The 13138-nt window shown below is 36.7% G+C and overlaps 1 protein-coding gene across 1 annotated transcript in view; it reads right to left on the minus strand.

The window, feature by feature from the left end:
- The window catches only part of RIMS2 (regulating synaptic membrane exocytosis 2), a 339727-nt gene that overhangs the window by 206117 nt on the left and 120472 nt on the right, over positions 1–13138 (minus strand). Inside the window, exon 8 of the mRNA XM_064442256.1 lies at positions 12834–12946. Coding sequence (XP_064298326.1) covers positions 12834–12946 — 113 coding nt within the window. The remainder of the gene's footprint in view (positions 1–12833; positions 12947–13138) is intronic.

The raw sequence follows: 13138 nt of genomic DNA on the forward strand, positions 1-13138 counted from the left end.
CTGATCTAGCTTTCTGCCATTCCTAATACTTCAGTGAGACTACACTAAGATACACCAACTCAATCAATGGTGGCAGCGTACTTCTTCCTTCTCCATTACTTTAGATCCTACAACTCCTGTGGCCACCAACCAGCAGTGTTTGAATGGATATTAAAAAGGGGAGGATACCTGTCGCCTATTGTCATGCCGTTAGCCCTACTTCGTACTTTACAGGTTTCTGGTACTAACAGTTAAAGGGTTCTGTGGCTACTAAATCAGAAAATTGTGTGAGAGAAATTATCCTTATTACATTAGATTCAAGAGAGTTCTAGATGTTGTTCCTACATTCCTGCAGAGCAAGGGTCTTTGTCAGTATTTTTTCTAAACTGAGAATTATCTGGAGTATAGGTATCTTTACCCAGCTACAGATCAAAAGTAGAAAGCTTTTCACCAACTGTATGAGCCCAAACCAAAGCTTTAATGACCTCTGAAGTACAAGTTACCTTATACGTTCTCTGACACTAAATGTATCCACCCACAGGCTTCCTTGGGAGTCCTTGAGCAAAGGACAGACTTGGCTAGTCCCACACCCCAGGGGCAGTAGCACTGAAGACAATCTTCATCTGCTTTTGTGGAAAAATTATCCTTGCTTAAGCAGAATGCAATGTATTTGTGATCCAGACATTATCACAAACTGTGATTGAGTGAAGGTGAAATAATCCAGACATGGGTGCCAAAAATATAACCAGAATTATGCATTCATATTCTAACTAAATTTTTCTTTATTATATTTGTTTCAGACTGGACTTTTTCAGGAAAACTTTAGCCAAAATGTTTGGAGAATGGCTCTGAGCAGAAAGTTAAATCACCAGACGCCATTTCTTTGACATGCTCTAACACCTGAGTTTTGGAACAGGAACTTGAAATTTGCATTGACTTATATCTCCTACTTTTCTCTTGATGCTCTGTGATTTTGAAAAACTTGTACATAATGGGCATATTTTCCCCTGTAATTCCCTGTAATTTGCCTTGTTACAGGAAAGGTCAGGAGGCAGACTTATGACCAGAAAGTCCTCTGCTTCCTGTCTTCACACTGCTAGCACTCTAGTATGCAGCACAGGCACTTGTAACCCAAGAATTCATTTGACTTGGATGCAAAGAGAAGAAAGGAAGAAACTGGGAGTGAGAGAATAGACAAAGAACCCCATGGAGGGGAGGAGAATAGGACTGCATTCTCGTGGGGTTAGAAGAAGGAAGAAGGGGTGAATCAGAAACTGCTTTAGAATTACTGGGAAAGTAAAGGATACAGGATGTTTCTTGGTGAAACACAGGAAGAATGGAGCCACTAATGTCAGGGACCATATAAGTACAGGGCAGCAAAACCTGACTAAATGAGAGAAATGAAATGAGGTGAAAAAAGAGCCAGCCATTATGTAACTGGCACAAAATATATTGCACAGAGAGACTGGAATGAAAGAAAATCTCACAAGAAGTCAGGCAGGAAACTGGAAAAGAAAATGAGAAACAAGGAGTTAGGCTGGGATACTGAACATGAGTCTGGGAATAGTTTGATCTAATTCTGGCTCTTCTGTGCATAAGTATATTCAGATAATATTCGGATGTCGTGGTGTTTTCCTACAAGAACCTTGTCTCTTCTATTCACAAGGAGAGAAAGAACAGCCATTAAAGACAGCCAGGTGCAGTCCAACAGGACTAGATTCCACCCCTTCCTCTTTCCCAGAGCTCTTGTGTATTGAGGGGTGGATCCCTTAAAACATTTCAAAAGGTATTTACAAATTGCATGTTCTTCATTGTCTGAGAGCCTGGCATGAGACCCTGGAGCCTGATTTGTAGTGCTAAGAGTTGGAGTTGAAGTCTCAGGAGTGTATTATGCCCGGATAGAAGCTGGTTTTCTCAGGCTCTAACCATAATTTCTCAATTCTCAACCAATAAATGCAGGGCGAGCCTACCACACCTGATAGAATATTATATGCATTTTGTGTTGTGAAATAAACATGGATAGCACATGTATAACAGAAAAGCTGATGATGAAATGATTTTTTTCTTTTATAGCTTTGTTGAGTACTATGCAGAAAAGATTCCTAACACCAAAAAGTGCAGAACATTTAATTGTTCAATCCACAGGGTGAAAGTCCCACAAGAAGGTAGAGGCGTGATGCTCAGCACTGAAAGACTTAAGCAGCTAACAGAGCGGAATCTACAAACCCCTCCTTCAGCAGTTTTTAACACATGCAGGAATGGCACTTTTAAAAGCTTAGAACACCTAAGAAACTGTGACAATGCAATACTGGTCTAAATGATGGAAAGGGAAGGCTAAAATTACAACGCATAAAATACATCACAGGAAAACCACCCTGGCTGATGATAATGTGGATGTTAACGCCTGAAAGAACCCTCTTGAATAAGACTTTGTTGACCTAGATAATTTAGGATGTAAGCACCAAAAATTCACTTAGAAAGATCCAACCTGAAAACATTCTAAAGATCTTTCCACTTACTGTTGAAGTCCTGGAAACTTATTTGCCACACAAATGGTTACACTACTTTCCCTCCCCAGGTTCCTTCCCTAGGCAGATATGCATCTAATTCTTGACTAAACTTCCATTGTAACCTACATTCAGGCAAACAGGCATCTAAACTCGGTGCATGCTGAAACTGTGAGATGGTCTATCATCCATAGAGTGGTGCATCTGCTGCACTCCTTGAGACAGGCTTCCAGGCAAGAATACCTGCCATGCAGAGTGCAAGAAACAAGAACTCTTCTGCAGTCAGGGGATGAAGGCTGTCATCGGGGGAAGCAGAGACGAGGGGCTGGTCTCAGCTTTGTAGGATCCTTTCTGGTTTTTAACTGATACTGGTCTAATACAAGATCAATATATATTCTGGGTAACAGGTCTGGGATCTGCTACACTAAAATTAAGCTTTCTTTGCTATCACCATACACTTATATTCCCAGCCACACAGTATCTAAGTTTCAGATGAAACTTCACACTCCAGAGAAGAAAAGGGTGTGCAGTAGTTCGATGGTAAAGGCACTTTTCTGAGAGACATGCTCAATCTCTTGAGTCTAAACAGGGCTTAAACCATAGATATCTGTTTCTTGAATGAGTTTCCTACACATAGAACAGTATAGAAAAGCTGACAGCTGGTGTTGCATTCTAAGAAGTGAGGATGCAGGTACCTAATACTCCTGTTTGGTCCTCTGTAGCCTCAGAAGACAACACCTCCCTCTGGAGAATCAACTCACCCTCTGGAGTAGTCTAAGTTTCAAAAAGAGTCAGTGGAGATAGGTGTCCTTTATTTGGCCTGGATCACCCACAGCAGATACTGAGGTACTTAGTTTTTCCTTCAAATGTACAAGTCTACGCTCTTCTCCAAGGCACCTCAGACTTACCTGAAGCTAGCATAAGTTATGTAAATTAAGCACGTACATTCAGTTTACTAGATTTCATCCATTTTCTTTTAGATTTCATCTTAACTAGAAATTTTATTCAGAGCACTGACTGAGGTCACAGTTCTAGAAAAGAAGTAATCATGTAATTAGGACTCATGCTCTAATACATATGCATAAGGAAAATCAGTTAAGAAAATGTAGATAATATTATTATTGCCACTTCTTATATTCCTATCTCATGAATGCTTGACTGTTTGCTTAATTCTAATGTGGTTTTGTGTACAGCACATACAGGCACACAATATCTTAAGTTATAACTCTAGATTTAAAAACAGAGACTATTTGAAGTTTTTAATTCTATGCTACACTTTATTTCTTTATTTGTTATATAAGGGTTGCTTCACAAATCTCATGGAAAAGAGATAAAACCTGTGCTACTGGGAGAGACCGCCTGCCCTGCAGCTTGATTTCTACCACCACAGCCTACGCAGACATCACTGGGTTTGAGAGACAGCTGGCCAGGCATTTTTGTTCTTTTGTTGTTCATTATAATTTTTCATGTAACCTACATAGCTGTTTATTAGTGTAATATTTTGAAACTGAGATAACACTTTTCTTTCTTCCATTATTCTGAAACAAGAGGTACACCAGCAGGATCTGTTGTTGCCAAAAATAAAACAACAAAAAAAAAACCCATAAAACCCACAGTTTATTTTAAAAAATGCTTACAGCAACCATTTTATTTGGACTTAAGCTTATGTAGATGCAGAAACTGCCCTGAAGTGGTAAAGTCTTCAGCATAGCTGAGGTGCGCTTTGGATGTTGGTAAACATACTTCTAACAAATCCTGACTACTGAGGGTTGGTGAACCAAACTATTATGGCTGTCTGCTTCAGTTGCTGTCTGATATGCTGGAAAAAATACAAGAAAAGGCTGTCAAATTGTAGAGCTTCTATGATATGAAGACAAGAAAATTATGGAGGTATTTTGGCTGCCCTAATCTAGATTTCTTTTAAAATTTTATTTTTTTAGTGGCTTCATCTTGATTTCAAAAATACCAAATAGGTGCACACATATATTTTTATATATGATCAAATACACTGAAGTTCTGTATTAAAGCAAAAAGGATGTCAGAAGCCTCTGAAGTTAGAAAACCCCCAGTGGTTTCATGGCAACTCTGGCTCAAAAGGAGGCTCCACAAAGTAAACAGGAGATACTGCATGGAAAACACAAATTTAAGAACAGATCATTCCCTACAAAGATATTGCAAAGCATGAATCTAAACGTTCAGGAAATAAATATGCACTTTTCCAAGTACTGTGGAACTAGTAAAAGTTCAGGAGAAGGGTGCATAGTAGGGAAAAAAGGAAATTGAGTGGGTTTTGCCCCAGTAAAATAATAATGATAAGTTTTAAACCATCCAGTGATACAAGAGCTAGAAAATGAATGGAATGACATGGACAGAAGTGTGGAAGAGGAACTGTGCCAGACCTGGGACATTTATCACCAGGATCAGTTTGAGACTAACAAGAAAAGAAGATGCAAGCAAGAACAAAGATGTGAGTTTCCTGTTGAGAGCAATGAGACAAACAGGTATAAACAGAAATGTTTGGAGATCCTCATGCTTGCAGGGAATTCTACAGACACAGCTACACAACAGCCCACAATGTAATGTATACTTCCTGGCAACCATAAACCACAGCTCAGGGCTCTGAGTTAGCTAATTTCTCATGCCAAAAAGTAACCAGAGTTCTGTGCTGCTGCTGGATTGCTTCTAATACCCTTGTTTAAAGATCACTGGGGAATTTCTGTTCTTCTCTGCAGCCTGCATTGTAAACGTATCTTAAATTAATCCATTTTAAACTATCTACCATCCCTACCAAAAGTGAGCAGATGGGGGACTTTTTCTTTCAGTCTAGTTGTAAAGATGTTGCCAAGGTCGTAAGTTTGAGTTCCTCAGGAACTCTTGTCACAAACATTGTGTTTAGCTTTGACTGGTATTGAGCTCAGCAAAAAAACTGTTAGAGGTCCACAATGACTGCACATTGTGCAGAAACAAAATTGGGCCTGAAGACAACTCTTACCGACAACATCAAAAATAATCCAACCAGAGGTGAGAGCATAAGCCTCATACACTTTCACCTCTTACTGGATATCCTCTATCAAGCATTAAACTTGTATTATTTTCTTAAATGACAACCCTAATTATTTCATTAAACTAATCTTTTTTTCATTAGAGGATATGAGTCTAAGTAGAACTGGCAATTTTTATGTCTACATTTTATATAAGGTGATTAAAATAAGGAACTACTACATGTTACTTATACATTACAATATTTCATGAAACATGCATGTTTCAGGCAGCCATTTCCTTTTTAAATTGAATAATCAATTGTCATATAATTTCTTAATTCATTTTATGCATATCTAAAAAGAAAATAAATATTAAAAGCTACTTATGTCATATATAATGTTTACCTTTATGAACTACTTAACAACTTGTGATTGAGTTTGTACCCCTCTTTGATTTCATTACCATGAGCAGAAGCCAACTTTCTTAGTCATGCTAATGGACATTTTAAATTTTTAATACAAAGCCAGTTTATGTCAGTAGCACATTATAGTATGTTAACCTAAGACAAGACTATCAAGACATTATTTTTTAATCTCGGGTTTTTTCTTATTTTATTTTGAATTTGCATTTAAGCAGTTGTAAGGACTACTTTCAGGAAATAATATATTGTGAAAAAAATTGCCCTTTATCAAATATGAGTCATAACCAAACCATTTCCTGCAGACTTATTTAGAATTCCTTTACAAATATATATAAAAGATCTTTTTCTTTTTCAATATGAAATTAGTCATCTCATTTTGATCATTTAGATCATCCTTTACATCTTTTCTTGAGCAATTGATCAAACCAGAGAAACATTTATACAGCTCCCACACGAAAGATTAACATCTCCATGAAGATATTTTGTAAGAAAAGCAGATAATAATCTATTTACAAAAAACTGAAAAACATGCAGCAAAGCGAGATAAGCACTGTAACGTATTAGTAAAACCTACTTTCATGTTAATCTACAATACCTTAGGAGTTTCCTAATGAAAAAAGGCAAACAACTTGTACCTAAACAGAATACCAAAGCTAAATAAATTCAGTGACACAATGAGAGAATTATTTTTTTTATTTAAATAAGGGTTTGGTTATTTCAATGTACTTTTAAAATGCAAGAACCAAGTTTCATACACAAGAAATTTGTTTCTTTAAAAAAGGTACAAATTTTTTGCCTGTCTTCCACTCAAGGTGCTACTATTACTCGGAAAATGCAAAAAAGGATGTGTTAAGTAATGGTAATGAATGATTTAAAGAGACATTCATCTTCATATAATCACCTCAAGTACAAAATTATTGCTTAAACAGTACACACATTTTGTATGTGGGATGCATAGCCATCATAACTACTGAAACCTGTATGAGTTTAATATTGGGTAAACAGCAAACTAACTAGTTGTCTCTTTAAATTTTAATTTAATATTTTAACCCCCATGCAGAATTTTACAAGCTGCTCACAAGATGACATGAAACTTGTTAATATGGTTTAAAGCAACACACCAAAAATATGGGAAAACGGACTATAATGTAACGTTTTCCTACTATGCATTTTCCATAACAAACAAAAGAAAAAAACACAACTTTAGTTTCTGTCAGGCAGACGGAGTCTTTACCTGAACCCTAGGAACAAAAGGCGTTGTTCTTCTACTAAGGCTTTGGCTCTGGTAAGCAAAATTAAAGAAAAAGCAATAAAACAAAACCAAAACGGACAACACGCTGGAAACTAAAAGACCAAAAGTAAAAACAAAGACACACAACTATTACTTTAAACACAGCTTTACACCAATGACATATTTATCTAACACAAAGTATTTTAACGCAATGCGTAAATTAAATCTGCAAATCTGTTACCAAATCACATCAAAACCCTGTGATGGAAATTCTGGCCTTAGGGAAGTCAGCAGGAGTTTTGCCGCTGATTCCCCTGGAGCAAGGATTTCACTTTACAGGTCCACAGATAACATTTACAGTAGATTTAGAAATAACATTAACAAAAGGAACAGGTCAGCAAAGTGTGATTTAAAAGTGAGTAGGAAACATAAGTTCAGCTTGATCGTCTCTTTCAGGAAGATTGTAGATTCATATTCAGAGACAGAAACAAGTACAGTTCACACACTGACAGCTTTGCTTTCTAGAGTAAAGCAAGTGAAGTGAAAGGTTTTCTCTTTTCTGCAACATTAAGAGGCATTTTTATAAAAATCCCTCCTAAATACCTTAAGAGCAATTAAAAGAAAGTTAGTGCTATCTGGTATTAGCATTACACGGGGAGGGGGGTACAATCGATGTATTTCAATTCTCTAGCAATCATGACAGAAATGACATATAGTATATACAGAAAACCTTTGCATGAAATGGGATCTAGAGTATTTAGCAAACTTAGTAGTTGCATTGCACGCATATATAATTGCATATATAATTCTTATTTTTGTGATGTAACACTTCAGAGACGACATACAGTCTTGTGGCTTCCAGTGGCTACATAAGACTACATCACTACAGGCAACACTCCTAAGCTCCTGGACTAGCCACAAACTCCATCTTCAGCTTAGAGCAACAGCTAATGGAGCAGCACAGAAAGGGTACCACGGGTGGGGAATGGACAGGAACAGGAGCACATGTTGATACGTCAGAGGACCAGTGAGAGTGGGAACAGGAGCATGGGAGCAGGTCACAACAAACACAGCAATCTGACAGACTTGACTCTACTTTACCTCCCTGCTCACTCTTCCTGACATTATTGATCTATTTCAAAGTGATGGAAAGAAGCTGCTGCTCAATATTCACTTCCATAAGAAATGTACCTAAAGTATGGAGATAGGCAGTGTGATGATGGTTCTGCCACCCTCCTTGCTTACTTGGCATGCACAGATGCTGGAGAAATCTGTTCCATAAAATGTGTGAAGTAATCTGTTCTCACACCAAAGCAAGAGGATATATAAGGAAATTTGACAGTCTGGATGCCGGGTTTTGTCTGATGTGCTCCTGTACTCTGCGAGGTGCAGCAGCTGCACACTGCCCCCGACTCTGCACAGGCAGTACTGCATAGCCCAATGTATGGGTGCCAGAATGTGACCTACTCATGTACAAAAAAAGTAGATCTTCAGCTTGCTTCTGCTCCGTATTACAAGAGAAATACAGATATTCCAGAATATCCCAATCCTAAAAGGCATAAAATATCTCCCACCATGCACCAAGGACCCTCACCTGCCATATTCTGCCTTGGAAAATGGAGGGCAATAAGCACATTGTGTGCACTACCTAGAACTTTACAGGTTTTGAAGTTAGATAAACAGCAATTTGCTTGCGAAGAGGTAGAAAGGGAAAAAAGAAAGGGAAAAAGGAAAAGGTGAAAGTGGGAAGGGAAGCATGTCTCAAAGGTGACCTCATCACCCCAGTATGCTGACTTATTATGTCCTTCACAATGTACAATATCTGCTTTCTGATATGCTACAGATATTACAACATGTATTTTTATTGATTATAAACTGAATATGGATGGAAAATCTATTGGAGTGGTTCTGTGGTTCAGCTGTACAAGGAAGTAGATTAATTTCATAAGTGAAATCCCTTTTCTCTTAGAAATCCCACCAGTACAAAAAATAAAAATATTTTAATTTTATACCTGTATCCTCTTACATGGTCTTCTAGTCATGTTATCAGTCTCTAAACCTAACTATTGCAAAGCATTTAAAGTTATACTTTTCATGCAGTATTGAAAAAGTAGCCAAAAAGCAGTAATGAAGTGAAGAACACCAACATACAAATAATACTGACTTTTTCAAAACTATATTAAAGGAAAAACACATCAGTGAAAAGCCACAGAAACCAGGCAAAGCAAATAATAATAAAACAATAATTGCAATAACAGTCAGATACCCCCATAAAGAACAATGTGGATCAAAAATGCCATAAAATAAACTGCACAGATAAATTGTTGGATAAATTGTTTCTAGACCTTAGCAAATAATAACACTACAGTTTATTGTAGCTGCACATAATTTGTTCAATAAAATATGAATTTGGGCAGAATAATTATTAATGGAAAGATTTCCTAGCTATGTGAGTTGGTTAGCTTCATGGGAAATTCTACTAGCCAGCTCTGGAGTGTCCCTGTAACCTCAGCAGGAGAAAACAAGTAACAGAACAATGCCAATACAGAGGAAAGCACGGAAGACTGAACAGACAGACATCCCTGAAAAACAGAGAGGCATCACTGCAGCTAAACTGGCTTAAACCACACTGAACATAAAGAACTACATTCCAAAACACTATAATTATAAATTAATATAAAAACCCTTGTGGGATCTGTAGCACTGTCTGAATAAGGATGCATATATCCAAGTATTTAATAAAATACTTCACACCTTCACTTGAACTGTAGGTATCTCCACTTCTGCCCACAACTCTTGTATCTCACAGCCTATTAACTGCAGCTGCCCTAACAACAGCCCATCAGGACTACATGGTATTGTCTGAAAGTACCGAAAATACTTCCAAAATCTTGCCTATCATCCATTCCCTCAGATTCAGCACACCTATCTGAATTCATCTACCATCACCCAGAATGTCAACTGACCCTCCAATTCCACAAAGAACAGCATCTTGTCCCCATCTACTGCTGGGGCTCTGCAGTTATTCTCCTGCTTAGGCACCCACCATAAAGAACGCATTCCCAATTACATTCAGAATTTAGTATTTCCTTCTATTTCTGTCGTATTCTGCTATCGGGAATGAGTGTTCCATCAACAGTTCTGTCAGAAAAGAGCTATTTAAAAACATGGAAAACCAAAATACTGAAGCTTGTCTATTTTGTAGTGTTCAAACTAAAATATTGTATGGAACTTGAGGAGATTTTTAAAATTCAGTTTTTCCATATACTTTAACCTTTGCTAAAGGTCCAAAACTAGAAAATCTCATAGTTCATTCTAATTTTTCAACACATCTCCAAACCTACAGAGTTGTTTTTTTCACTAACTCTTCCAACTTTCACAACTTTATAAGTTGTAAAATGAGAAAACAAAATTTTAAAAAGTGAAGGGAAAACTGTTCATTGCACTACCTTCAAGACACATAAACCTCCAAATCTGAAAAGTTAAAAAAATTGGGATTTTTCAAAACTAACTTTAAATATCAGATCAAAAGAAACTACAGATATTTACTGATTTGAAAAAAACCTGTTCCTATAGAATACTTCAATTCTTTTAAAGTCATCTTTTTCTAAAAATATATTTGAATCTACACATTTCAATTTGCCCGGTCAGGTGCTATGTTGTTATCTATCCACATCTTCAGACACGGTGACAGCCACCCCTCCTCACAAAGCAAAAGGTTTAGTAGTAGCCTCCCAAAGCCTTGAGCCAACAGCAGCAGGAGCTGAGTTGTGCCATTAGCATGATTAACATGAAATACAGCTGTTTCCAACTTATCTTTAGCTGGTGAGGTAAGATAAGTGGCCAAATTTTCAAACTCTCTACTAACGTTAGGTGTCCACATTGAGACAGTGGGACTTTAATTTAGAGAGTTCCTGAGCATTTCTGACTTCAGGGTCAGTCAGCTGGAGCCGTGTGTTCTCAGCTATCAGCTGCTTTCTGAGGGGAACAAGGATATTGTGTAGCAGGGAGTGTTGTATATAACTGCAAACAGCACATAAAAGAGTAAAAAGAGGACAAGCGTAGGAAAGATTTTTAAATGTCTCCTAATATTATTTGGTTTCCTTAGATGAAAAGAGATGCTATAAACTTATTAATAGAGACATTTACATCTTGAACAAGCAAAACGAAATTAAAAATAAGAATTATGCTTTCTTGAGTTAAACACTGAATTTATATGCCATTCTGAGATATAAAACCTTGTGAATTCTATTATTCTCAGTAAATTAGAATATACCTCCAAATCTCCTGATATTATTCTTATGCACCTAAAACTACAATATCCTATCAAACCACAAAATCAACGGACTTATTGACTTTACTAACAAATCCTAATCTTAAACTCCTGAAGATTTTATTTGTGAAACAGAAAATGAGGAAGTCAGTTCTGCATGGTGCCTATTTGGATCATCATTCCACAGTGTCTGTGCATTGGATGTCTGAGCAGCTAACTGGATCTTTAATTTCTTCCTGGGAGCTAGGAAACAAAACGTTTTGATGGCCTAATCTTTTATGAGATTTAGCTAAAAGAGATTTCTTTCCCCCCATTTCCACTATCAACCATTTTTGCTGTCTTGTAAAATTAAATTGCTCTTTAGAAACCTCTGTGTATTTTGACAGTTCGTGTTCGTGTTCCCTTGTCATTGTATTTTGTGCAACGTGTTCTGCACTCTACAGTCAAGATTTCTAGTTTTCCATTTATCCAAAGGATTAAGTCTTTCAAAGTAGTTAAGTACAACAGTTCCAGAAAATTAATTATTATATATTGTATATGGCTGGTCTGATGAGCAAAACAAATAATGTCTCGTGCACTGCAAAATGGAGCCAACATGGCTGCTGAACAGACAGAAAAATAATCCTTCCTCTCCCCTATCAATACCATAAACCACCTTTGCAAGACCTATAAACAGTCTGCTTAGATTTTATGTATATTTTTATGGCGCACTCATTATCTTAACATAAACAACTTGGAAGAAATATGAATGTGACATTTTCAAACTTGTTTAACACCAGTTTTGCACTGCTTCCATTCCATTTTCCTCTCCTTTTCAGTGTGTACCAGGCCACAATTGAGCACTTTTGAAAAATCACACTTTGGAGTTGTAGAAGACACAGAAAGGCATACAAAACCCAGGTTCTTCAGTTTAGTACAAAACTTTACCCTTTTAAAAAAAAAATTTCATGTAATTAACTTCGTTCTGAATGAGGGTGAAGAACAAAAGTGAATAACGCTGATACAAAGAATACAACATTAGCAAACAATCAAAAGGAATATCTGGGGAAAGGTATATATGAAAGCTAGTGCATAAGAAATAAGCAATATTAATGTCTAAGCACACAGGTAATAAAACCTACCAACTGTACATGTATTACAGTTGAAAAAGTGTATACACTCAACAGCACAAACATAACTGGAGGCCAGGATCAGACCTTTCTGAAAATTTGACTCTACCAGTCTAGCTTAGAAGTTCAACATATAAAAATTTTGCAAAAAGTAATATAAAGGAATATCTTTATTAAACTATGGCCCTGATTAAATTGAGATATATAGTTTTGACAAAAAAATGTAGCTAGTTTAACAAGAAATGTATGTCAGAGGTAGCTTGCACTCTGCAGTGAGAGTTTCATGTGCTGTAATAAGTACAATATTAATATTAATGAAATGTTTACATACTGAAAGTTGTCCAGACAAGAACTGTGGAACATCCCTTAACATGCCAGGACTCATAGGAGAAGTCACTGAAATAGAAGGTCGGTCCATTTTTTGAGATTCAAATGAACTAGAACCTGTAATTAAAAATAAAAATATTTTACAGATAGTAGCACTTATGCATTTTTCACAGTGTTCTTTAAAGCAATATTGTACAAATATAACCAAACATACAATAAAGTTGTGATAAATAGCACTTTTTATCTATTTAAAATTACCAAATGATGATACTCAATCTTTTGGTGCTCAGATGCAATCAAAAGCTTTCC

This window comes from Phalacrocorax carbo, chromosome 2 (assembly GCF_963921805.1).
Source record: "Phalacrocorax carbo chromosome 2, bPhaCar2.1, whole genome shotgun sequence".
Classification (NCBI taxonomy): Eukaryota; Metazoa; Chordata; class Aves; order Suliformes; family Phalacrocoracidae; genus Phalacrocorax; species Phalacrocorax carbo.